General features: G+C 41.7%; 1 protein-coding gene across 1 annotated transcript in view; it reads right to left on the bottom strand.

The window, feature by feature from the left end:
- The window catches only part of znhit6 (zinc finger HIT-type containing 6), a 32195-nt gene extending 5934 nt beyond the window's left edge, over window positions 1-26261 (bottom strand). Inside the window, exons 1-8 of the mRNA XM_071514988.1 lie at window positions 26089-26261; window positions 25065-25130; window positions 21703-21809; window positions 21014-21099; window positions 19017-19120; window positions 8151-8219; window positions 7677-7757; window positions 4237-4317 (exon numbers count right to left, since the gene is read on the bottom strand). Of these exons, the coding sequence (XP_071371089.1) occupies window positions 4237-4317; window positions 7677-7757; window positions 8151-8219; window positions 19017-19120; window positions 21014-21099; window positions 21703-21809; window positions 25065-25130; window positions 26089-26204 (710 nt within the window). The 5' untranslated portion in view covers window positions 26205-26261. The remainder of the gene's footprint in view (window positions 1-4236; window positions 4318-7676; window positions 7758-8150; window positions 8220-19016; window positions 19121-21013; window positions 21100-21702; window positions 21810-25064; window positions 25131-26088) is intronic.
- Window positions 26262-27562: the final 1301 nt, after the last annotated feature.

Raw genomic sequence — 27562 nt, 5'->3', positions numbered from 1 at the left:
CTCTTGATGCACAGTATGTCTCCTTTCCAGTAAGAGGATGTTGACTGGTTACACAGCTAAGTTTAGTTTAGCACAAGGGCCGCTTTATTGGATTGGGCTGATATTCCAGCAGACATTAAGCAATAAAAACAAACACATGCAATGGCCTTTGTGGCCCGACTCAGAGCTGTACTGGTTCTGTCAAATCCTTTGTTTTAGACCTGGCCCCAGATGACCTGCAGGTAGCCATGGCTGTGCGCAGGGATTTGATCAGAACAACAAAAAATGCTGGAAGAATAAAGGAATCATCATTAGAAGTGAATGGGAGTTGTGTCCAAAAACAACAGAGATAATGAAAAACCAAATGAACACCTGCACAGCCTGAAGGCTTGAAGATTAGTTCTTCAGCTTCCAGGGCGCTAACAACACAAGGCAGGTCCACATGTTTCCCAACACTGGCACAAAAAACGTCCAAATGAATTGCTGTTCGCATACAGCACAGCATGACTTCATAACATTAATCATACAGCTCAAAATGAGGGGTTTTCCTTCCCCAGAGACCTGCATTATAACCCTTGTGCTTGTGATGCTTTGACCCCTTTTTGGGACCCCTACGATGGGATGTGACCCCTGTTTGGAAGGGGGGCTCTCTTCTTATTAGAGCTATTGTTTATGGCCCTGGCCTTGTTATGTAACTGTACCTAGTTGATATGAGGTAATTCCACCCTGGACGTGCATCATATTTCTGCCCTTAAAAAGCATAATGTTGACAATAAACACTTAGTAAAAATGAAACACCGAAGTTAACAGGCCCCTATTATACAGCCCCATACTCAAAGCTATTGAGGTATGACAGGAAAAGGTTAAAGACAGAGAGAGAGAATGAGAGAGAGAGAGGGGGGGGGGGGGTTGGTTACAGTTAAGTAACTCCAATTTCTAGGTTTGAGGTTTGTTAATATTACAATTTTTTTTATTAGCACATTCGACACCTCTCACGTCTCACATACATACATCTTGCTTGCTGACAGGGCCACTGTTTTCTTATTTTGAAACACCTCTTCTACTCCGCCCAACTTCTCTGCCTCTCACTTCTAGGTCCAGGGTTGATAGTGTTGCTGATGGATTTGCCTCCCATTAGTCATAGAGGGGCTAGGCCACGCTGTTCCCCTCTGCTGCCAATCTGCTACTTCTGCCTCCTCCCCTACACCAACTAAACTGACAGCATTAACTGAACATTACCACAGAACTGCAACTGAAGCTGAAAGTTAAAAAACACTGAATGACCCATTACCACACAACTTAAATTGTGGCAGAATCTTAATTTACACCATTGAATTATCCATTGCCATAGCAGCTGAGTTGAAACAAAATTGACTGAAATGTTGAATAAAGAAATAATCATGACATCCTTTCTCAAATGTTAACTTCTCTGATTTAGGGCTAAGACTATGAGGCAAATAGTTGTTATAAGTCATGTAGGAAACATTTCAAACATGACCAATTGCCATTCAGTCTGTCTGCAATAATGCCCTCAGCAGAAATATCATTTTGATGGCATTATGAGCTCTGCAGCAGCTCATTGTCATAAAATCCTCAGCACAGCCCTAATCATCATCTGTGTCACCAATATTGGTTTACAATGCCACAGATGTGATCTAGTGCCGAGATGCCCAGGTTAGTGGAGGACACCATAGTTGCAATAGAGAGTTATATCTACTCTTTATAATCTAAGATACACTGTGGAACTTTTTCTGGTATCACTGCAGGGCAATATTGTTGCAGGAACAGTCTCACCAAGCTTACACTGATTACACTGCAACTTTTTGCCAAGATAAATTCCATTATATATTATGCCTTACTTACTTCACTTTGTCAGACAAATTGGCCCATCATGTTGCTCAAAAACGCACTCAGTATATCACAGTCTTGAGACCACAATGACCAAGCAAAATAGATGAGCACTTTTGCCCATTATAATCAATTAACGGCGTGAGATCACTGTGTGCACATTTTGTCAATTTGACAATCCTTGATCATGCTGAAGGCAATATTTCCCATGCACACCTTAAAACTTTGTCTGTATTATGTTCTTTAGCACTACCATAGCCACCTGTAGAGAGGAATCCACACACACAAGGGAAACGATTCAGTTGGGGAGAATGTAGAGACAAGCCTGGATTTATCAGGTTTTCATAACCCCTGTTCTCCCAGGCTTATGTAACCTTATGGAGGGGCACCAGTGCCCCTTGTCTGTGTGTGTGTGTGTGTGTGTGTGTGTGTAGTGTGTGTGTGTGTGTGTGTGTGTGTGTGTGTGTGTGTATGTGTGCGTGTGTGTGTGAGAGAGAGAGAGTCTCTGTGCATACACGTCTGTTTATCTGTACATCTACAAAAAACATGGACAATGAGTCACTGTGACAAGATGCAAAAGGATATAAATCAACAGCTCATTAGGGCAGTAACTTCTAAAAAAAAAATAAAAAATTATAATTTGGTGGAATATCTAACATTCAAATCTGTAATTTTGTTTACATGTGTGATTTCGCCTTGAATATGCCTTGTCATTTACATGCTAGTAATGACTCATCAGATCTTACTGCATTATAAAGGTGTGTAGCATCAGAGAATTATATGCAAATTCATATTTGAGGAAAAGGTGACAACCTGACTGTTCATGCAAGATCCTGGCTCATGGTGAGCCATCACATCTCTACACTCCCTTTCCTTCATTTCTTCTCTATATACTGTCATAAAAAGGAATTTAACTGCTTGGAAAGAGTGGGCTGCCCAATCCCCAGGGCAAAACGGATGCAGCATCTGTGTGTTACAAGAGAAAAGGATGGGAGGTTTCATGATGTTTCATGCTGGCCAGGGGGGTAATGATTATGAGTGCAGAAGATCATCATTCACTCCATGACTAAGTGGAAATGGAGGACAGCCAAAGAATCCAAAACTAGGCGAGGCAAATGGGTGCTATCAACACCTGCCCCCCCAACCCCCTTGAGAGAGAGGCAGAAAGAGAGAGAGACAGGGAGAGAGCGAGAGAGAGAGAGAGAGACAGACAGAGGGACAGAAAGAGAGAGAAAGAGAGAGCATGCAAAGGACAGAAAGTAAGAGCAAGAAAGAGTCAGTGAGTGAGTGAGAAAGCAAAAGAGAGAAAGAGAGGGAGGGAGCTCGTAGGTGAAAGCTGAGGATGATTTTCTTGATCAATGGCATTCTCAAAGTTGGGGAGAGGATGGCGCAAAGGGGCGGAGAAAAACCCTCCCAGTCAGGCCTCTCTGCCTAAGCACTGCGTAGCATTGCAGGAATTTACAAGTCAGTGATGTCATGTTCATAAAGCAATTAAGTAGATTTCACACACGCCGAATAAATCCATCATGAGTGGCAAGCCCAATCGAACGGGCAGAATGGTCACACGGACAGGATGCCTGAGCGATGACAGGGTTCTCACACACTTTCTGAGATTATAAGTGCCCTGCATTTTATTTACTTGTTTAGTTCCAAGAACAGACCAAGTGGGAATCACTGATCGTTCTTCATGGGCTAATGCAATTGAAGACAAGCTGTTCTGATTAAATGTCCTAAACTTCTCATAGAAAACAACAATTACAATACTACATCTAAAAGCGACTGCAAAGCCTACTTGGTTTATGGTCTGTCAATTTAACATTTGCCTGAATCCTTGTTAGTTCTACAAGTTATGTTACCGGGGGAGGGGGTAATTTTGGTTGGGGGACCAGTTTTACCTCTAATCCCATTCCCTGTATTAGCTTCAGTGCTTTTAGCTGTGTAACAATGCCTCTTATTTAGATACAATTCAAGTCTTTAACTACTGTACAGTACCTTTTGGTTTTGGTGAACAACCATGCCAGGTGATGGCTAAACACTGGGTGTTTAGCCATCACCTGTAAAAAAGGAGAATCACCAAAATGACTTTGATATGAAGCAAATGAACTGACATTAGCACAAGACAACATGTCTTGGGATGTGAGGCCTGGCAGGGTGGACTAGTGGTTAGACAGACCTTCCTTCAACAGCGAGGCCGGGTTTCAAGACCTGTGTAACCCAGCAACATCCACCCTGCTGAAGTGTCCCTGAGCAAGACACTGAATCCCTACCAGCTCCAGACTCGTTTTGACCCTGCGCCCAGACCTCCGTGAGTGGGCAAAGCAAAGATATTTCCTTATGGGAATCAATTCAGTATCATATTACATTCATCATGGGAAATGAGATGGGTGACAAGTAGATATTAGATCTCACCTCACAGAGTTAGCCTTTCTCCCCTCTGCTTTCATGAAGACCTTCACGTGATCAGATGGGGCGTGCACATACATCTTCAATCTGAAACAGAGAGTCGCATCAACACAGGGGCTTAGAGACGTGACACCACCCTAACCTGAATAAGAGAAGGACAAAAGATAAGGGTATGTTGACTGTACAGTATTTCCTAAGGTGGTCAATGGAAAGGTCAAAACACAAAGAGCGCATTGAGTGAGTGTAGCACAGCAGAGCCCCGAATGTACACTCGTCTGGCATGGTGACTGATGCACAGGCTCTGATTGAGGTTTCTTGTCTGTAGGGACAGTCCTCCATCCTAGTGACGGGCCATGGTGCCTGAGCCTGCTGTACACAGTCAGCCAATGGGCCACGGAGAGTTAAACCCCACTCACTTGAGTCCAGACTAAGCAGAGGCTGTTCCAAATGGCTGGCACTGGGCCAAGTCAGTGGTGTCTATTTAAGAGTTATATCACTGAAATCACTAGAGCCCCAATAGTTCCCAATGCTGCCTGACAGAGTGCTCAGTAAGCTATTCCTGTAACAAGTCTTACTGTTTTAATTTTTATCGATACACAGCTTGGGTCAGGGGAGTCAGAGGGCTGGTCTAGCAGAGGTTCAGACTAGAGATACCGAGGGGTCTAGCAGGAGCGTTCTGCAATCAAAGAGCATGCCTTGTTCAAAGACAGTAGTGCATGTTAGGAGAAACACAAGCCTGGGAAGTGAAAAGAAAGTGAAGCAAGAGCAGATTGGCAAAAATACAGAGGTAAATGTAGGAAAGCAAGATTGTGGGAGTTAGAGCGAGGGTGGAGAGGCAGCAATAGACCGTCTTGTGTGACTGAAATTGGATTGAGTTCGTTCATATCAAGGATCAGGATAGAAAAGGACCCTCGAATGACAGATGTTGTACTTCCCCTAACTGAATTATCCCTCCTCTTTTGCTGCATGGAGACAAAGGAAACCTAATGAAATTCAGAAAGCAACCACTCTACCTATCATCTGTTCACTTTCCCTTGTGGAAAACAATTACACTCTGTGATGTGGGATTGTTAAAGCCCTCATTTCATCCCTTGTTAAGTCACAGGGCTGTGAGCGTAGACCAAGCACTGTGTGTGTGTCATGGTGAACACAGCTGTGGCATGACAGAGGCCAAACGTGACATGGTGCTGAGATACCGCATTCAGCAAGGACTGGAGACTGATCGCAATGTGGAACAAGGCATTGCAGAATACTTCTCTACAATAGACTGACAGCACAGATGGATTGACTCATGATTGATTGATTCATTGATTGATTTATATCATGTCTGACTTTTGAGATTACTTTCGTCTCAATATGTCTATACTGATGGTGGACATGACAGCCCTAAACCAAAATGTGTACCTTCAACATCATCCAAAAACTTAGAAAAGACAAAAGTATTTTTACACCCAAGCAAAACTTCAACTGTGTCAAGAAATTGGTTCCAAATATAAGAAAGAGACTAACCAAAATGTTTCCTTCTAAAAAATAAGTTGTTTAGGTTTGCACTTAATGCAGTACTTTCCACAAAAAACTTAAAGCAACTATGAGGAATAAAATTTTCTTTTAGCATACCTCCTCTTAAAATTGCAGAAAACTGAGATATTAAATTTGGTCTGGGGAGGAGCAAGAAGGCCTCATGAATTCCCCATTGACATTAAACCATTGAGAGCTATATTTGTGCCTTGGTCCATTCCCTTTCATACAAGGTTCATTTACGTGCAGACTGATTTATAGTTAGTCTGCAGTGGAGGCATAATCCTTACACACACTGCTGCCAAACTCAATTACAGGGACTCTGGCCTGGCGTGCAGGCAACTGTGGACCTGCTAAAGGTCATCAAAACCAGAGCTGCACTCATGGCTACAATATGTTTTGACAGAACAGGATGGTGAGCCTAGCACATAAATCTGAAATACAAGAAGCCAAAGCATTTCTATATTGTAGCAACTGCTTCGTACATGCAGTGCTGATGCTGCCATCAAGGTCTGCATCTTGCACAATGCAATGAGCTTTGGCTATACTGAATGTATTGTTCCCAGGACAATACAATGCAATTGCAGATGTAAGTAACTGTGACAAACTGGTTTTGGCATGTGGTGTAGTGTTTAATAATACGTCACTCTATGCATTTCAGAAGCAATAATTCTGAGCAATTCAATTAGCTTTGCTTTCCCCATTTCCATTCCCACTTGTTATGAACATGAGAGTCCAGTGACTAAACAGCTTGCAGAGTCAGTGGTTCCCAACAGTAAAACTGCTCATTTTAGCTTTTCAAGGGAAAACAATGGGCTGAGCACCAGTCAAAGTTTTTTTTCCCTTGAACTTAAAGAGGTCTTCCAAACCGCACATCAAATTGGTGTTGATTTCTAGGTCCATTATCACATTGTGAAGTTTTTTACTTCTATTTATGAGTTTGGTGACAGAGCCCAAACAACTGGGTAGTTGAATTTCTACCATTGAATGGAATGCATGAGCCAGCGTTTCTGAGTGTAGTCCAGAATTTAACGCAAACTGTGGTCAACAGTGATAGCTTGACACAATAAAACCGAAAAATACAATACTGAGAAACCTACATTAAACAAGAGTAATGGCAACATGTTATAACATGTTCATTCCTTACCTTGGTGGACCACCTATTGCGGAGGGCCAAGTCATAAAACTAGAAAATGTGCTCAGTAGAGCACAGACCTCCGCTGTGTCTGACAACACCACCATGCCCCCTTTTGGCCAATCTACATGAAAAGTTAATCAGTTCTTCCTTGGCCCGTAACCAACCTTCATACCAAGTTTTATGCAAATTTGTGCCCAACTTTTTGAGATATCCTGCAAACAGACGGACAGACAGACGCAGGTGAACATTACCTCCTTGGCGGAGGTAAAAAACATCAAGCAGAGGATGAATGTAAGTGCTAACCTTTACATATTGCTCATTAGCCAACTCCACTCTAAGCTTGCCCTCTAAAAGATCTTAGAGATGTCATCAGGTTGAGAACAAGGCCAGAGGACTGATACCAATAATGAAATGGCCCATCACAGAGTTCTGACCTTTTCTAAATATCACCTGAAAGTGTGCCTGTGTGTCTGCATATATATGAGTGGCCATGTGTGCATGTGTGTGTGTCTGATGGATGCTTGATGAATGGGGTCTAAGCTTTGATCATTCCAGGAGGAGACTGAGAGCAGTACTATCAAATGTTGAAGAATATACACTTGAAGCCACAGTGAAGTCATGTGAAATTATCTTGGTGATACATTATAGTTCAAGAATGTATTGTCCTAACGGGAAATTTGGCATGCAGCAAAGCACACAAACCTATATATAATCACAAAGAACAAAATGCATAAACATTTATTGTAAGACATATTACAATGGAAGAATGTTGACTGAACCGAAAGCTTACTTTTGGCGTCTCACAGGGTCGGACTCTGTAGGGTGAATGTAATGGGTCAAGATCTGCTCTAGGGTTTGTCTGTCAGGCACCCTAGTATAAGAGATAGAGATTGTAGAGAAAAAAGCAAACAGGAGAGAAAATATGTAAATGTCAACAACCAAATCAAGCCAAATCATGGTCTTAATGGATGGCATCTATAATCACTGTCTAACAATGCACACATGGGTCTCACTGTTCGCTCTTACTAAGGTAAGTCGACTGTACCCTCGACAGGCAAAACTACATACACTTTCTGGGGATGTGGAAGTTCTCTAGAACAAGTAGTACCCCCCTCTGGACTCTGAAATGGCATAACCTCAATGAGCTCCAAAAGGTTTCCTGGTAATGTTGGCTTTCACCAGTTACTAAAACACTGGCATACACACACTTGAGCAGAAACTTGGGTGCATGTATAATATTCAAGAAATTTGTTGTGCAACTCACCTCCTCTGGTTAAACTCTGTGCTGCTCTGAGGGAAGATGAGCTTCAGGTGCCAAAGGAACTGAGTTTCTCTAAATGAGAGAAAGAGGAAGAAGAAAAGTGAGCAACTCATATTTGGTGTCTAGTTATGAAAATAATAGTGTTTGTTGCTTGTTAGCCATGTTTTTGGTAGTTGTTTGTAAAAACGTAATCAATAGCTGAGGTAACCAATGCTCTCCCAGTATCCTCTTCACAATTAAACACAAATTCCCTTGATTGAATTGAGAGTATAAAAAGGATTCAGCCTTGATCTGTCCAAGACAATACGCCTGGCTGCTTCCAAGATCTTGTCCATCTGTGTGACTGTGTGTGTGTAGTGAGTAAACCAGAGTCACCATGGAGACCATGACATACAGTATACACTCAATACTAGGACACCAGCTGGTGGATATCACATAATGATCACTTATTCTGGGGTAATGCTTTGGGCAGTAACTATTAAACGTGGATGGATTTTCTGGGTTGCTGGGCGTGCTCTCCAACCAAACATTTATCCCCTAAACAGTTACTGTGTCCATATGTAGGGTAATCATGATGCAGATATAGCTTAGAACATATACGTATGAAACAGTTTTGTATGTAAGAATAACTAATCGCAATGCCACCTGTTTTCATCTTTCACAATTAATGGATAAAGTACTAGCAACTTGCTAACTGGTGCCACTCAAGGTCATTTGAGCTGCGACTGCCTATACATAATCACACTACAATAAAGTTGGCATGAAGATTTTGAGATAACTGTTTAGAAGGTAAAACCAGCTGAATCATAGAAAGTATCATTTCTGTTGCTCTTCTGAAATAAATGAAGTCTACTGGCACAGACACTGACACCGCCAACCTAATGCTTGGTACCAGACATACTGGGCTGAACCTAACTACAAAGACTTGCTGACCAAGACCAGAGATGATGCCATACATAGGGTGGAGCGGCTCCATCAACCCCCACTCCAGCAAGGCAGAGGCAACTGAGGCTAAAGATAAAGATGAAACAGACCCTCAGAAAGTGGTGTAGCATAATTGCTGAGGCCCATATTAGAGACCTTGTTATTAGGGCTTACTACTCAGCAAGTGAGATTTAGAGCACCAATTGGGAATTTTTTTTCTTTTTTAAACTGGAGGATAAGATTTTTGTATCTTTCCTAACCCATTCACAAACAAAGCTCTCTAAACACCTATGGCAATATGAGAATAAAAAATGTGCCTTGACTAATGTTTGTTTTTATCTTATTTTTTGTGGCGGGAATATCCTTTTGTTTTACATTTGGAAAAAGGATTGGGCTTTGAAAAGGGTGTGATCCTGGGCGCAAACTGGTAAAATGGATGTTGGATTACATCTGGCCATCACTTCAACCAGCACAGAATTGGACAGGGTGCAAACTGTCTGAAAACTTTCAATCCTAAAACTAAGCAATATGCTTCCTAACCATACGGTAATAATACTGAGTCAGCATGTGAAAAACATCAACATGCTATGATTATTAGATCAAGTCCATTTATTGTGGAGGTGTGATTACCTCATCTTATTTATCCTACATCTAAGATGGAGGCGATTTTAAGATGAACAGATGGTCAACAGTTCAACAAAAAAAAAAAACAAAACCATTTTCATATTGAGTATGATGAAGAATGAAGAATCCTGCTGATTTGCAGGTACAACACGATGAAGTGGAATGTTGTAGACATAAGCATCTTCATCCCACTCCTTCTTCCTCCCACTCTTCCATTTTCATTGACTTTTGGTCATTATTTTCTAGTTAAAGTGGATACAGACAACTTTTCAACTTTCCCCCTGTTGTCCCCCCTAGCGTTTCCAAGTGGTACTGTTGTTTGCGCCGCTGTCGCAAAGACAACCGGATCGCTTTCCGTTAGAGACTAGCTCCTGTCTGCTTATCAACTCCTTGATCATAACACAATATAATAACTTTCACCACTGCTCATTTTAGAAAGGCCACTGCAAGAAAACGTGTTCTTTGTTTAGATTATCAAACGGACAATGGATCATTTGTTTGTTTGTGGCTGCCTGGGAGATCATACCTGGTGGCAGACAGAATTGCATAGTGAAAGCGAGGCTTATAGGGAACCAATCTAAACGCCGACGGTGTCATTATTCTAAAGCCATTACACTGTGCAATCAACATTTACTTCATAATGATAAGTTAAAGCAAAAAAGTTGTCTATAGGGTTTTTAAGAAGCAGTGCCTGAGGCTGTAAAAGACATGGCCAGAAAGTGTGAAGTGCTGGCCAAGGGCTGCTGATAAGGTCCCGTTTGAATTTTTCATCCAATATATTGAGAAAGAGTGATTCTAGATAAGAACTTACTGGACATTTATTTGTGGCCCTTTGCCAGGCCATCGTTGTAAATAAGTAGGCTATTAGTTTGTAATGGAACAACATGGTAAAAGAGTGGTCAAATAAATACAAACAAAGCAAAGACACACACACATACATATTCTGAAAAGCTTGATAATCATCTACCCTGAGCTGCTCCACCCCACCCCATGTGCCTTCCTTTTGAAAGCAGGCCTGGTTCTGATGCTGCTAGTAGTGATGTTGTTGTATGGATCCAGATGGTAGCGTTACACAACAGGGAGACATGTTTTTTCAGGAAAACAGAAAAGAGATGGAGAGGAGGAGTTCAAAAGGGGATAAATATGTGCAGAATTGGCAGAACATCCAATGAAAGGTGGTTATGAGTTTCCACTTGGTTGCAGGGAGAGGGAGGAGGGGTAAAGTTGCAGGTTAGGCAGTAGCAGGCGGTGTTGGGAGTGTAGGCAGGGGGCTGCGAGGGGATTCCCTACGCAGGTGTGGGAGGTACCCAACACCCCCAACCCCCTAGTCGGAGGAATTTATGAGTGTTTGCTTGTTTTTGGCACAGTTTCAGTTTCTTCTTTAGTGTGTGTGTGTGTGTGTGTGTGTGTGTGAGACTGTGTACAAACGAATCAGGGTGGAACACCAGGTGTGATGCCATTATTCTGACATTATGGCAAATGGAAACTATGTATTCCAATGGAAAAAGGGCTTGCCCAAGATGCGTGCAAGCATTTCAGGCAAGGCCAAGGTGCATACCTGGGATACGTGCCATCATTCACTGGGGGGAATAGAGAGGAGAGGAGAGATTGACGAAAAGGAACACAAAACAGAAGCACCGATAGCAGAGGACGACCGGTGTGAATCCCATAATCTGCTGAAAAAGAGGTTTAGAGCCACTGTTCAGTCCCTCACCAGCTATCGTTGAAGGGCCCTTGAGCAAGTCATTTAACCTCTAAATGCTCCACAGAGGGGTGGCCAACAGCAAATGGTATGGTTGCTCCCATGTATGATTGTGTGCATAAGGAATGCAATCCATCCTCTCCCTGAAACTATTCACCCAGGCCATTGTGATTAAACCTTGTTTATGATTCCTGCATTTACATTTGCACCAATAGCAACCGCACTTTGAGATTATGTTTAAAGTCTTATAACCCCAAGAACACTCCACACAGTAAGCTATCTGTTGCCTTACATGGCCTTCATCTAAATGCATTTTCTCCTCCTAGTGGGATTCTTTGTCAAACAGCTTGTTGGACATCAAGAACTAACCATCTACAATAGGCTTAGTAGGTGGCCAAAACACATTGGAAAAAACTCCCACTGTGGACACAAGTTTCATCATGAATACTGTGCAACCGAATAACAAACATTACAAGTATCCCTGCTTGTTGCTAGGGTCAGAACCTGATTCCTACAAATCTCTGTCCATGTGTGAGCTACTGAATGGGTTTGCATGTGTAAATGTGTGTGTGTGCATTGAGGGGTAGTCAGGTGGAAGAATGCTCTCCAGATTTCAGAATTGCTTGGGGTAGCCAGCACAACATATGATCAGGGTTTTCAGCCTCTGGAAATAATATTGTGTGCTCCAGATTCATATTGTGTTTATTTTGTCTCATTCCAAGGGGGAAAAATCTAGTCAAAGTGTCTGAAACCTCAGTGTCCTGGGAAAAAAAACATTGGGGTTTCAAATCATTTTCAGGAGCCAGGGTTGAGTAGAGGGGATGCAAGAGGTCATCTCTCATCGCTTCCCAAGTGGCTGCTGTTTCCTCCACCTCAAATTGGCAGCATAATGCCGTTTTGCTTCCCTGACTAGATTCCCTTCTATATTTAGTCTATAAACAGCTCAAAAGTCTAGGTCTGGATTACTTATGCAAACTTGAAGCCCTTGAGGTAGACCTATAGCTTTACAAAAAGCCAACAACCAACTCAATAACCTCATAATGTGATCATTTTTATAAACAAAGGAAAAGAAAGTGCTGTTGGAGAATCTGCGTAAAAAAGAAAGCTATTTATTCAGTCAAAATGCAGGGGCTGATTTTCATATATGCAAGTTAGGCTTCACAATCACAATTCAAGTTACTTAAGGCCTGGATCTACACTCGCAAATCAGCTAAAGGGTGAATGCTGATACAGGGTCAAAGTTTGTCATTCAAAAAAATGCGGACAAGTGGTCTTTCCTGCTGACCCCCAAATTAGTAGTCCTTCCCCTGGGAAGCTTTCTGAATACAGTCCTGGTGTCTGGCCTTCAGTGGGTACTATTTTTATCCTTCTCCCTACAGATCTGACATCAAATCTTTAAGGGTACACAGGATGACATTTTAGATGCGTTTTAAATGCATAAGCACAACTTCCTGCAATGACTGTGCATATCATTGCCATTTCAGGACGTGACCTTAGCTTCCTCACTGAATCAAAGCAAAAAGAGACAAAAGCAGCCCGACTCTTGAGCAACACACTGCATCCATGAGGGAGACGGCGAGAGAGACAGCCTCAGAGCATGACAGATTAATTCATTAACAAGAACACGCTGTGTTGGTTGAATAAGTCATTGGAGTTGCTGCTACCATCAACACCAGACAGCAGAAAGCCTGGCAGAGCAGAAATCCATCTGGCTGGATTAAAGTTTGGACCAATTCAACAGAAATGGTGTAACACCAGGCCTGCATGAAACCATGTGTCCTGTGCATCTGCGCCTGAGGGGCAGATGCCAGGGTTTGGGTGGCGAGAGGGTGTGGGGTGGATGGAGACGACAGGACTTTGGGGCCTCTGCACTGAGATACAGCAAACTAATCCAACATCCACCGCCACAGTTTACTCCACAGCCTCAGAGGGTGGGGAGGCAGAGAGGTTGATGGAGGAAAGGAGAGGGGAGAGGTAGATTACAGGCAGATGTATCTTAAGACTCCTTCTTTAGGTTCTGGCTCGGGCCTCTGTTGCTGGACTAATTCCGAAATGGTAGTCATCGGTCTGGTGTATATCCTTTGCCTGAGGAGGCCAACACTGACGCAGCAGCACAGCTTGATTCTTCCTCTTGAAGAAAACAACTCATAGACCGGCAAGAAAGATGCTGATGTGTGTAGGATCTAAGTGTGTGCGTATGCATCTTCAAAAATTGTTAATCTCAAAATATATATATATACACTATTTTGTTTTGTTTTTCCCTGATCAAATATGAATATTCTGTCCAGTCTTACTAGTGCAGGATCAACGTTATTGTTTTCTGTACAATACATGGAAACTAGGTGATTAAAATACGATACTGGCAAGTTTTATATTTTCACTAGTACATGCAGCACTATCACATTGCTTGGTAGATTCGTTTTTAATTTTAAATCAAACGACGGCAGGAGAGCAGCATGTTCCCTCCGGTTAGGCGGCCTATTTTGACAACATGCAATACTTTCATGACACTGCTGCATGGCATTTTGATGTGGGGCCTGCCTCAGATGGCAGAAGCCACAGCCTCTGCTCTGCATCAACAGTGGTTAATCAAACCAACGACAGCTGAAGGTTGTCTGCTGAAGTTAAGAATACATTCGATTGAATCTGCTGATAATGGTTTCATTTGAACTCAATTTCTGGAAAGTGACGGTTCTAGTGCATGTGTGTGCAAAGGGATAGTTGTCCCCCACTATGAAATCAGGGTGAACTATGGATCAGTCTCCTTCCATATGTTTGTTCTTTCATCCATCACACGCAATATCTCAGACACCACTGATTGGGTTTCTACAAAGCTTGGGGAAATTATGCATCTCACTACTCTATTCCAGCATTTTCAAATTGCACTGATTGGCCCAATGGGGGTGCTACAAAAACAGGTCAAAACAAGGCAACGTATTTGTCACTGATTGACCCAGAGGGGGACTGAATCTTTTGTGGGGGAAAACATGTTTACTGTTGCCTGGGTTAGTAATGTAAGTTGTGAGTTTCTATCCACAGTTAATGTCTTCAATACAAAGGAGGCACATTTTTCACAGCTGTACTGTAGCCTTAATGAATGATCTAACCTGGTTACACCAATCTATTAAGGAATCTATTGTAGGGATGTAACGGTATGAAATTTCACAGTACGGTATCTACCAAAATACCATGGTATACGGTATTTCACCGTATTATTTTTTTCCCCCTTTTAATTAAACGTACTGTGGCCCATCGAAAAAACAAACAAGTATTTTGCTTTGAAGAAAAATATTGCTTTATTGAACTGAAACGTGTGTGCTTGCCTGTACGTGTGTGTCTGTGTGTATTTAACTGAAACTCTCATGCATTAGCATTGTAACATTTACATAAAAATATTTAACGCAAGGGTCCTCCTTAGTGAGATAACGTTAATGTTCTAGCGCCCTGCAGTGCAACAACGGATAGTTTATTTTGCATTAAAAACGGAAAATACACACAACAATCTTGTAATCTAGTGCAGTTTAATAATGTATATTAAATTACAAAGTCCACTGTTGCAATTCAATATTGCTAGCAACTTGAAGCGTAATGTTTCATTTTTTCCCCTGGCTGTGAGGAGCGGAGCTGTGGATAGGTAACCCTCCATTGTAGTGGCATGCGGCGCTGTGCATATGGCATTGCGCACAATGCGCAACATAAATTTATACCGTGGGCACGGTATTACAGGGAAAGGCTTACGGTTCAGAATCATGGTTGCTTTATACCGCGGTATACCTTAAAACGGTGTACCGTTACATCCCTAATCTATTGGTGGGCAATTGTAGCGCTACTGAATTTACCAAAAAGACAACAATTACACCTGCTCACTTATTATATCACCAAATAGGCTACCACTCAAGTTTACAGTTCACTATGTTATTCTTACTGCCTCAACTTCTCCCCCAATCCAGGCTGATTGAGGCTGATTCCCAATACATGGGAAACTGACATTTTGCGTTAATAGAACATGTTTGTGCATTTACACCCAAATGCAGAACATTTTAGTAGTCTCTTTAGAAGTCTCTCTCATTTCTAGCTGTACATTGGTGACATCATAGATTAAGGGGGTGGAAGAAAGTCTGCTCTCTGATTTCTGGCTACCTAGACAGCAGCAAAGGTCCGCTTGACACATATCAAATTTTCCTTGGGTACAGGAATACCATATCTGAATGTTAAAATTCTGGGGTGTAACCGTTTGAGGGGCAAAAAGAACTTAAGTCAAGCCAGGCCACACATTTGTTTCCAAACTAGCTCATATTATGAATTCTTTCAAGTTATTACAACAATATGTACATTCAATAGCTCCAGTAACTACTTGTGCAACGTGTTGCCCGGTCCACCCAAGCCGTCTATGGGGAAAATGCCCTGTCATGCCAGGCTGAGGCTGTAGAAAACATGATTCCACCTTAGCACAACTACTCCCAATGTTCTGCCAAATGTCAGCTATTACATATCTACCCTCCAAGAGTTGGATTGAAAGGCTGCACAGGCCTGTAATTTCAAGTCAGCCTCTTCACTGTTTGTGCCCTGTTTTTGAAATAAGAAAGTAGATGAGCAGCCATTTGCGTATAAATATTTAAGCACACAGATACATGCTCACAAACTCATGCTTGTGCGCATACAAACACTCACGTATGCATGCATATACCTGTACTCACACAGACACACACACATAAACACACACACACCATAGCCAGGCATGAAAGCCTTCTAGTCAGCTGTCTGCCAGTAATGATCCTTCTTTGGCAGTGTGAGTGCGTAGCATGAATATGTCGCTAACCAGCTGCAGTCACACTGCTCACACATCTGCTTTTTATATTATGTACTTGGTACATTCTGAAGCACATTCTCTCTCTATCCCCTGCAATTTATTGTACACCTTTCATCCCATCCCTTGTGTCCACTTGCTGTTCTGTGAACGGGACACTGTTGTGGTCAGTTGAAAAACCGCAGTGAGACTCACTGAGAATAACCAGACTAAACAAAGACATAAGGCTCTGCAGCTGGCTGAAGATTCCTCTATGGATCCTGCAATAGCAAAAGCATAAAGACTCTTCTTGTCTCTCTCACTGGAGCTGGTGCAATCGTGGGAATATAGTCCCCATTAGCACATTCCCAGGTGTTGAACCTTTATGGAAAGGACTAAGAGCTAACCGACGTGCTGGTATCGTCCCACAAAAACCGTGTAACACTCACCATCTGACAGTGGGGGGGTTAGGCATGGGGATTAGGGGGGTGGGGGCGGACAAAGTCTGCTACTACAACCTTACATAATGTTGCCTCATCCTGAGATGTGACGTGCACGTTTAACTCACTGCCTGCAAAACACCAGAGACAGACATGACGGAGTGGTAGACATTAAGGATGGAAAAGAGGGTGGGGGGGGACTAACAACATAAAAACAGCTGGAGGGAATGACAAAGGCTTCTTTCAGTGGCAGTTCTGATTGGCACCCAATGTTGTCCCCAGACATTTCAGAGTCTTACACTTTAATATGCAGTTCGATAACCATTTTCCCCTCTTTCTAATAAACCGCTGAGATCAATTTGTATTCTTCCATTGAGGGTGGAGAGTGTTAGGGCTCAGTCTCCGTAGAAATGGGAAATGAGTGGCAGAAGGCTGCTTCAGGAGGAAAAAAGGTGACAAGGCCATCAGCGGCACTGCAGCAGCAAATCAAGCAAAATGGAAAAGGAAAAAGAAACAGGAAACAGGGAAAAACTGAGGGAAAGCATTATAAAACGACTCAAATTGGAGGCCTCATTGAGTACAGGGGGTAACCAGTTGCTACGGCAACACAACATCAAGTCCATTTGAGGAGGTCAAGTGGGTTTATCCAGTGACGTAGTGGTAAATAAAGGTGGGAAAACTATGACCTCCAGTCGGTTGTCATCATAAGGCAAACATTCACCAGTATAAACAAAAATCAATAGTTTTTTGAGAAAAAGCATTGCTGTATGTGTTTTTCCTTAAAATACCCTATCTTCAAGTAACCTACATCAGTTTGATACTACTTACTATGATGTATATTATGAATTTACCTCATAAAGGTTTATGTTACAATAAAAAGGTGGGTAAACTGACCCTCCACTACATCCCTGGGTTTATCACATCATATCACATGTAAGTGTTTCCCCTCAGTCAGAGGGGTTAATGTTTTTCAGCTCAGGGCCTGAATTTAAAAAAAAATCTGTCAAGCCCTGGTACCCAGGCACATTAAAACTCCGGCTGATCCTAGTATTCTTGTCATGTGGGGACCAACCAGAAACAAGTCTGTGCCCCATTCTGGGTAGCAGCCCATAGTTTAAAAAACACAGCCCTAGAGGGGTAAATTTGGTTCTGGGACTTGGGTTTACTCATTCCCAGTTTCAGTTCCAGTAGCTGTATGATTTCTGTGGGTCTTATTTAGGTAGATGGGCCAATATCACGATCAGTGGAGTTGTTGTACTGCAACTGCACTTGGTTGGTTTGCCTGGAGCATGGATTAAAGCCTGATGATGAATGTTGATTGTATTTACATTTTTGTTCTTACAGTAAGATCTATTTCTCAACTGAGTGAGTGAATGTGTGTGTGCATGTGTGCATGTGTGTGTGTGTGTTTGTGTGTGTGTGTGTGTGTGTGTGTGTGTGTGTGTGTGTATGTGCGCTGGGGAGAGCACAGCTGCCATATAAATTTAAGAGACACTGAGCATCTAACAAGGGCCGACGGAATGGCTACAACATGCCTGCGTGGAGGGCCCCTGCTATAGATCACTGTTACCAAAGTATACTGTTGTGAAATACAGCGGCACTGCAAACTGCCACGCTACCTGTGAACGATCTCATCGAGGCTAAATCTGTCCCGCGAGCTTGGCTAAGCTCGACTCGTCCCAGTCAATACCACTAATGCCTCAGCTACCTCAGGCAACTGATCTGTCACTCATTTAACAGACATGACTGCTGTTCAGTTCGGCCCTTCATCATCATGCACTAGACTGCCTGCAGATAACCTGAGGAGAACTAGCACTACATGCGACCGGCGGTTAGGACTTAACAAGAGTGCCATCCTGTGGCAAAGTTAAACATCACTAATCACAAGGTCATTTTGCTGCGGAGCAGGGATTAAACTTCCCCAGTAAACCATGGAGGGTTGTCCTTGAGTTTGACTCAGCATATTAAAGACAGTCTCATAATGCTTGGGTAAAGCTTTCCACAGTGCTTAGGAGGAGCTGCTAGCAGTGCTGCTCTGATGGAAACCCAGACACATGTAGTGTTGGATTTCTTGTGTTTGTACTATGTCTGAAACATTTTCTATGATACTGTAGCACTGGTACAGTATAATGTTTTCTAACCATATCAGTATTTCCTTCTGGTTACCATTTTCATATGATAATAATGACAAAGTAAAAAATAAAGTTTTTACAGCCTATTTTATGTATGCAAGGGTATTTATGTTTATGTCTTCTGCAGGGCCAAGAGGAAGTGATGGGCTTGGGTCTCTAAATTACCCAAAGTCTGCAATGCTGATTAAATTGACATAATTTATGTCACAGGCTAAATAAAAACAGTTGAAGACCTTGTGTACTTGAGCGTTGTGTTCTTACTTTGAAAGAAAGAAGGTGGAGTTTTCTCTGCTCTTGGTGAATGTGATGGGGAGAAACCGCAGCGTGATGTTCATCTTCCTGGCGCTGGCTGCCAGCCTCTTAGCCTGGAAAACAGAAAAGGAAAGAACAGAATAGTATAGTGCAGTATAGTACAGAATCTAATGGTATTGTATCATATGAATTTAGTGTACTACAGCATAGTACAGTGTAGCAATATTTTGGCTTGTCACAGAATCATACTGTATAGTAATAGCTTAGTTTAGTATAGATGTATAAGGTTAGTCTTGTTGAGATTTTCAACCCATTTGACAAGGCAGAATAAGCCACAACAGCTGAGGGAAGCACCAAGATTCAAACAACCAAACAGTACAATGCAACATTCTCAGAACTTATCAGAAAAAAAATGCTCCAGGCAGAGGAGCATACTTTAGAGAAAATAACTATCCACTGAAACAGAATCTAATGGAAGGGTTCTGTTGTTGGCCTTAAAAAAGATTTGCTGGGACCACAACCCGACTGACATTTCACTTCAGTGGAAAAAGTCAGAGGGGTTCGATCATCTTCTGCAAGAACAGTTACGTCTAAATACCAAACATCTGTTCTGCATCAATAAATCTGGCTGTGCAAGTTTCATTAACAATTAAAACAAAGATTACCTGACGTTCTCCTTACTGTCCTGATCTCGATTTGAAAGGACAAGCCTTTCCTTTCTGGCACTAGCATAGCTAGTTAATGACTTAAGATTGGCAGATACAGGGAGACAGTAAAAGAGATTTATTGACAGGTAGGACTATACAAGGCTAATAGATTATCGCACTTGGAAGGCTCTGGAAGAAACCCAAAACCCAAAGCGCATCATGCGCCAAGCCTTTATCTCTTGCTGAGAATAAAGTTCATTATTTTGATTGATTTGTGACCACTGAAGCAGGCAGTGCCTCAAAACCCCACAAGAAAACATGCATTACTCCAAACTATCAAATATCACTCCTGTTGTGTTGTAGTAACAGTACAGGTAAAAGCTGGAATGGACACTGAATGTCACATAAATGAAGGTCTGTGGTTTGGAGCGACAGCAGTAAGCATTGCATAAGTATAGCCGCAAATTACCAAAGCAGCAATAAAGCATGAAAAGAAAAATATATAGATGATGCTGGATTTCTAATATCGTAAAGCTAGGATTTTATTAGTGTAATTCTTTCATTCATCTTTTGATTTTTAAAAGGTATATAGATCAGATATGTAACATCTTTGTACTGTACTGTAATATGGTTAAGCAGTTTTGGGGCTGTTACACAAGAGAAATCAAAATCAGGAGCTGTATACATAATGCTTCTGGGAATCTCTCGCTTTCACTTGATTTCACAGCGCTCCTCTCCAGCATACTGTGGTTTGAGCGAGTTGTGAGTTGAGGACACAAAATGGCACAAGGAGAAAGCAAATCTATAGGTTTTCAGATGTCGCATAGCTGACTCAGACTGACATGTTCACATAAACTAGTCTCCGAATATAGTCTATTCCAAGATAGCCAGCTTTAAGCATGTAAGACAACCTCATTAATGTATCAAGGATGACCTATTTGATAGGGCTGAACAATTAATCGAAATTTTATCGAAATCGCAATATGGCCTACTGCAATTTTCAAATCGCAGGAGGCGCAATATTTGTTAAAGGCGAAATGTGTGTCAAAATACCATTTTAAATTAAATATTGTCGTGCTGCAGAGATGTCCTGGCCTACACATCATATTACAGACTTAAGAAAACATCTTTGTTTGGTACAGATCCCCGCAAAAATCACACCATAATAATTTTAATACGTTTGTAAATGAAAATGAGAATAATGATGTAAAAATTATCATTCCCTCTAATATCGCAAAACATATCGCAATTGCAATATCAGTCTAAATAATCGCAATTAGATATTTTTTCAAAATTGTTCAGCCCTACTATTTGATGAATACAGGCCCTAGTCAACCAACAGCTGTGAAACTGACTTACTTTTAAAGTGGCATGTGGAGTCCGAATGAGAGTGTCTCTAGTGGCACCATCAGCAAACCGCCCTGTATCCTCCAGAAACCTGTAATCTACAGCAGAGGCAGAGACCAAATAGTACACGCACATAACAGTAAATAATAATATATCTCATTAATATATTAATGACATTAATTGTGATAACACTTTCTAATACTTACAGAAACATATACTCCTGTTGCCAACTATGACAAATAATTGCCCTAACAATCTACTTTATGCTGGTTACTTCAAATTTAAGATTTTCCAGGTCAGATAACTATATTTATTTTACGATAAACAGAATATTTTCGGCACTCAGCCTTCGTTAGTGTCTGCCAAAAACATTTTAAAATAAGTATCCTCGCTGTCAAGTGTGACCCTATTATTTTGAAAAGACATTTTGTCTAAGGATCACACACTGACTGGCCTGAGCGCAGAAGCCAACCGACAAACTCATTTTCCCAAATTCTTAGATACGTCAGTGGAAAACCACTCGTAGGGGATAGAGACTTCATCAATGTTTGTTATGTTACAGTTACAATTATAATTTGACTATGAAAGATTAAGAGAAAACCTTACATGTGATATCTTTAAACTTGGTTGTGAAATCATGTTGAGAACATTCCCCTTTTTTGGAGTGGGTTTTGCAGTTATAAAGGAAAGGAGAGGCTCACCACTGAGAAGGCTTATTTCATCAAACTGCGAGAGGGCCACGAAGGCAGTCTTGTTTCTAACTCCGCTGCATCCTGAATCGTCCTTGTGTTTCTTCACACACAGCAAGCTGTAGGGAACAGAGAGGGAAATCTTTCAGTAATACTTCTGTTTTCCTGGAATTTAGTTTTGTGGCATTTCTGCTCCTCCAGACAGTACACAAAGGGCAGCCAAGGGAAAAACTGGTGAAAGAGGGAGGACAAAAAGCAACAAATGTTATGGGCTGGGCTCAGACCGACGAACTTGAGTAAATGGCATAGGTCCTTGCCTGCCAAACCATTGGGAACACCCTGTAAAGAACAATTTAACCAAATGGTTGGCACTGCAGGTGGACAAACACTACTAGATTTCTTTAAGGCTGTCATCCCAGAAAGATTGTCAAGATCAGTGTGCAATGAGAGCGCTCCAGAGAGAAAAGCTGATGGTTACCTGTTTGATTACAATATTTGTGTGGGACATACTTGGGCCAGAATCTGGCCTGACACATACAACATGACAAAAATCAGGTTTCTGTTACCCTTGGTTTCATCATCGGACTATGAACACAATGCGCTTCATTATAAGGGTCGACTCTAGTTGGAAAATAAGTGTTTTTTCAGTTCAAGCAGTGAGTTCTCAAAGCATCTCTTTCAGGATTAAGCTGTTGCGTAGAGCCTTACGTAACACAAAGTCTGGAAAATACAGAGCAAAACACTGTGTTTTTGGTCTCCGGGGATCTAAATCACTGGAGAGCCAACGCCAAATCTGGCGAGGAGGTGTAAATCAGTCTTGAGATGTCTTGGTGCACACTGGGAACCGTGACGGTGCCACTGACGGGCCATCCACTGACAGACTGAAACCCTCTGCGTCTGCCCGTCGCCTGGGCCTGACTGATGACTGATGGCCAGTGTGTGGTTTGCACAAAATTAGTGAGGGTGGAGGTGCACAAGTCATTTGTAGCTTTTTTTCGCTTTTCTCCCACCCTTTGCGTAAAAGCTAATTTAACCAAAATTCAAATCAATCAAAATGGATGCATTTTTTATTTTGTGCCAACACAGGAAACGTCATCCTCACTCATCCTCATTTTAGTCTCTAAGGAGACTAAAAGCAATGAAACTGACAGCCCAGGTCTGACCAGTTAGGCCTAGGCATTCAGTAAATGCCAATGACCAGCTTTAATGCACTTGCAAAAGTAATCTGTCCAGTGTGCTGTTCACTTGAATTTCATATCATTGGTGATGAAGGACAAATGCTCTTAAGTACAGGCTGGGCCTAGACCTATAAGTATACCTGACCAAAGTTAATTGATGGATGTTCAGTAGACAGAAAGGCCAGGCAGGTTACACCCACCTGCACATTTCTCCTAGATGCCTTGAATGAAAACATTACTGAGACTAATATGATTATTCTGAAAATGCCTGTAATTGGCTTTCTGAAAGATCTTATTAAAAAAAGAAACACTTGGGATGTGATCCAAGCATAGAAAGACCCATTTCAGACACTTGCTGAGAGAAAGGTATTTGGCCAGGGTCTCGCAAAGACCATATCCCAGAAACTATGCAAAAGGAATGCTGAATGATGCCCAAAACAATAGGGAGCCAAGAGAGAGGTGGACGGACATCCCCTTGCCCCCGCCGATAAACCTTAATGAAAAACTCAGGTGTGACCTTCATTATGGCATTTAGAACTTGAAGGTTGCGTTGTAAATGCTTCAAGATCCACAGAATTCAAGGACTAGGCCATGGGCTGTTGACATTACTAGTGGCGTGTTGTTGCTGGCCAGCAATCAAAGGAAAGTTCAGTCAGTAAAAACAAAAACATGGCTATAACTCAATCACAAAAGTCAAGTTATTGCGTGCAAAGGTAGAAGAGACATTTTCTTCAGCTCTTGTTGCATAATACCTTAGTGATTAGTGGTTTATATCTCAAATGGCAAAACATTGTTTCAGTGATTTCATTAGTGATATCACACAGATGGAATACAGCTTCTACAACAATTGCATGTTCTCGTTGTAGAGAGAGCAAAATGATGAAGGAAACTCCATCGTAAAACAGAATTCATGTTATTTAAGATTTCTTAGTTCATTCAATTTTTATCAACATGAACTACGCTAGTATTTGTCTCTTGCTGACATGATCAAGAGTGTCTTGGCTCTTTTCTGTCTAACTTTGGGAGAAGCTACTTTCCATCATGCTCACAAAGACTGAACTATCCAAGATCAGGGGCGAACAACATCTGTTATGGTGGATTTGCCCTTCAATATATCTGTGCTCCCCATTTTCACTCTTACTCAATCAAAAACCTGCCAAACCCTGTTGCAAAGCAGGCAGTAACAACGTCCAGGGGTGTTCCATAGATCTGCAGACTTTGGCATCTACCATGTACCTGCAAACTCTTACTCCTTGCTTTCCTGTAACTCTAAATAACATAATATCCAATAAAGCACAAATACCCCCAAAAATATTCTTTAAAAATCTGCATTGGCCTACTACTAATGAATCTATATGCAAGACCCCTGCCTGAGACAAAAACACGATAGGCCACATCTCTGTGCAGTAACCCTTTCCCCCTCCCCTCAGCCTATAGTATGTTACATAACTTAAGAATCAGCTTTACTGTTGTCTTTTTGGCTGCAGCTGAGGTTTCCAATCATTTCTGACCATGGAGGAACCGAGGCCCACTTAATATCTTTAAATCACCCATAATACCACACTATAAAAGGGGAAGATAAATTGATTCCACCTTGGTGTTAAAACTTGGAGACGGTTGGTAAGCACCTGGGGGAGATCATCTCAGCCTAATAGCAGCTCGGGGGCTGGAAAAGCCTCCGAGCAGGCAGGGAGCATCAAAGTCAGGCCTTCTTACATCTAATGCAACTTATATGAAGGCTAGGCTATTCTTGCTTCAGTGCGCTCATACTGTGTAAAATAGTGTACTTTCTGCCAGGCTCTAAAATGAAAAAGCAGTCATTGATAGCCTCATGGAACCAGCTGCCATTGCAAATTTTTTACGCTAGATTTTCCACTGCATTATAGTAGGAACATAGGTAGCTGTAACTGTGTGCAATATAGCCAATATAGCATGTTCAGTTGTTGCAGAAAGCAGCACTACTTCGACAATTTCTTCTCCCACTAAATTGCCTCTTAATTTAATAAAGCAAACATTAGCCGGCTTTAAGCAGCTGTGCTTTTCATAACACGTAGCCATAAAGATACACACTCATGTTAATTAATATAGGCCTACATAACACGGAAAAAACTGAATGGGGGTGTCGTGGGGTCTTGTGTCACCTATATGCTGGAAGAAAGAACAGCATTACTTGGTCTTTGGGAACATCAATCTCACCTGCAAGAATGATTGAGACAGGCGGGGCATCTGTACTTGGCCTCCTCTGATCCACACACACCACAACTGTTGGACAGACAAATGGCAACATCATTACAATCAAAATCTCTGCAAGTACAAAAAAGTACATGACTTTATCCCCAGCTGACATGGGTGCAGATAGCCTACATATGGAGGGCAGTTTCACAGTACATACTGACACACAACATGAACATGACCTCACCACAGTCAAAGGGAAAGTACAAGACATGTACTGAACAACCTTCTCCATTCCACATTGTCATTCACCGTTCTTGCGAATCAGATACTACTCTATATTCATTTGCTGCTTAGTTAAGATATATGATAACTCAGAGAGAGACAGAGGAGATCCAGAGAGAGAGAGAGAGAGAGAGAGAGAGAGAGAGAGAGAGAGAGAGAGAGAGAGAGAGAGAGAGTGTTTCTGAGTTTCTGTTAATTACTGCCCTCATTATTGTTAGTACTGGAAGATTGTAAATGTTTCAATTGTGTATTTATTTATGTTTGACGTGATAACACAATATGCCTTGGCAAAACTATCTTCTTTTTGATTTGTGCCAGTACAGCTCATTTTTAATTTGAGAGAGAGAGAGAGAGAGAGAGAGAGAGAGAGAGAGGATACCACACACACACTGATACAAAGTGTGATCTGTATCTTAATGCTTTGGCAATATTGTTCTTAACTTCCATGCCAATAAAGCCTATTGAATTGGAGAGAGGGAGAGAGAGAGAGAGAGAGGGAGGGAGAGGAGGCGGGGCGGTCAAGAGAGAATGCATGGTACCAAATGAGGCTAATAGCAGCTAGTTTGCTATCTACTATCTAACACGTTAACTGGCAAATGCGAAAATAACGGTATATACAGCCACTCGGTTTACAAACAATTTAACGATACAAATCAAATGCAGTCTGGAAGAACTTATGCCAGACAGTGCTGTAAGCAAGTAACGTTAAGCTAATGCTAGCTAACAGTTCGCCACTGGCTCGCTGCCTACTAAAATCACTTACTTTGACAGAGACATCTTTCTTTTCTGCCCTTTTGCCTCATCCTCTAGACTGTTGTTTTCGACTTGGCTTTCTACAGCTGACATTGTGTCTGCTGCGGGCACAATTACGGTACACATTACTGAGAGAGGGCAGCCACACGTTGGGCATGAAGCTCTAGCATCAAAACAAACCCACTTCCTCCTCTTGCCTGTGGCCTCTTTGCAGCACGTGGGGGAGAATTCCGGTTGAGCGTGAAACTGGCACATTGGCGCCTCCTGGTGTTGGTGGGTTAGAAATACGACACCCTCCAGTAATGTCCAGATACAGTCTATGTGTAAAACAGACCTACAGCTGAGATGTACCGAGCCCATTATTATGCATAATTGTGGGATGTTGTGCATCATAGTGCCACTCAGGACATATAGTTAGCCTATTATGCATAATAATGTACCTAATGTATTTTCAAGTAGCTTGAACACAACACATAAGAATATTAAGAAAACAAAACGTGACATTTGTGTTGTCCACATATCAGATGCAAAAAGTCTAAAGTAAAATAAATAAGGACTTATTATGTTGTGCTGCCTCAGTAAAACATCTGATACAATATGTGGTGCTATGAATGCCTCATGGATATGTTGCTGCTGTAGGCAGTTCAGTGGGTGTGGTGAGGTATGCTTTTATTGCTCAAAAGTGTGAAACAAAACATTGCACTTAGCTTTCAGTTGAATGAGTTTATAATCACACGTCTCTCCCTTGAAAGTGAATTCAATCTGAGCCAAGTCCAGCAGCTTGTTGTTTTTATGACTCATGAATAATGATACAAGGAACTGAGTGACCTTTTCACACTGTTGATTTGATGTGCCTTGGAATTAACTGGCTTCATGTTTTTATTTGCTAGTCTTAATGGCAACAATGAAGCAGGTAAAAATTCTGAGAAGAAACTCTAGATCCTCACCACTTTTGTATGTGAGTTTATGTAAGACTTATTGTTTATTTAGGGGGGGTCATAGTAGTGTATGAGTGTGTGTTTGAGCACATGCACACCATATTTAATCACCAGCTGCTGAAGGCAGTGTCTTTTCAAATTATCATCAACACTTTGAGTTGCCAGCATCAGTAAGATTGAGGGTGCCAGTGGGTTAGGCACTAGGCACTCTGTGATAACAGAGGCTTCAGAGCCAGAATATCAGGCGGTTGTTTTCTTTTTTTGACTCACATTTCAGATAAATATATAATTATCTAAGTTGATGCATTTTACAGATTGCGCTAAAAGGGGATGGTATCTTTCTTCAAAAATCACTCCCTGGCTGCAGAAGAAACAAACTCTGGATCTTCCCAGTACCAAAAGCACATCAATTCACTTTTGGTCACGATTTGATCAACAAAACATGAAAGTTAAACTGGAATTAACTGAAGATGGATTTGGGCTCTCCTGTAAAGAGATAGCCAAAACCCACTTATGTCCCTCTGGCACCAAGGCTTCAATGATAGT

This window comes from Centroberyx affinis, unplaced genomic scaffold, assembly GCF_046629955.1.
Source record: "Centroberyx affinis isolate AG114_WGS23_722 - 3 ecotype Tasmania unplaced genomic scaffold, CSIRO-AGI_Caff_v1 ptg000291l_1, whole genome shotgun sequence".
Taxonomy (NCBI): domain Eukaryota; kingdom Metazoa; phylum Chordata; class Actinopteri; order Beryciformes; family Berycidae; genus Centroberyx; species Centroberyx affinis.
Note: the sequence above shows the minus strand (reverse complement) of the source record. Positions and strands in the feature narration are given on the sequence as shown.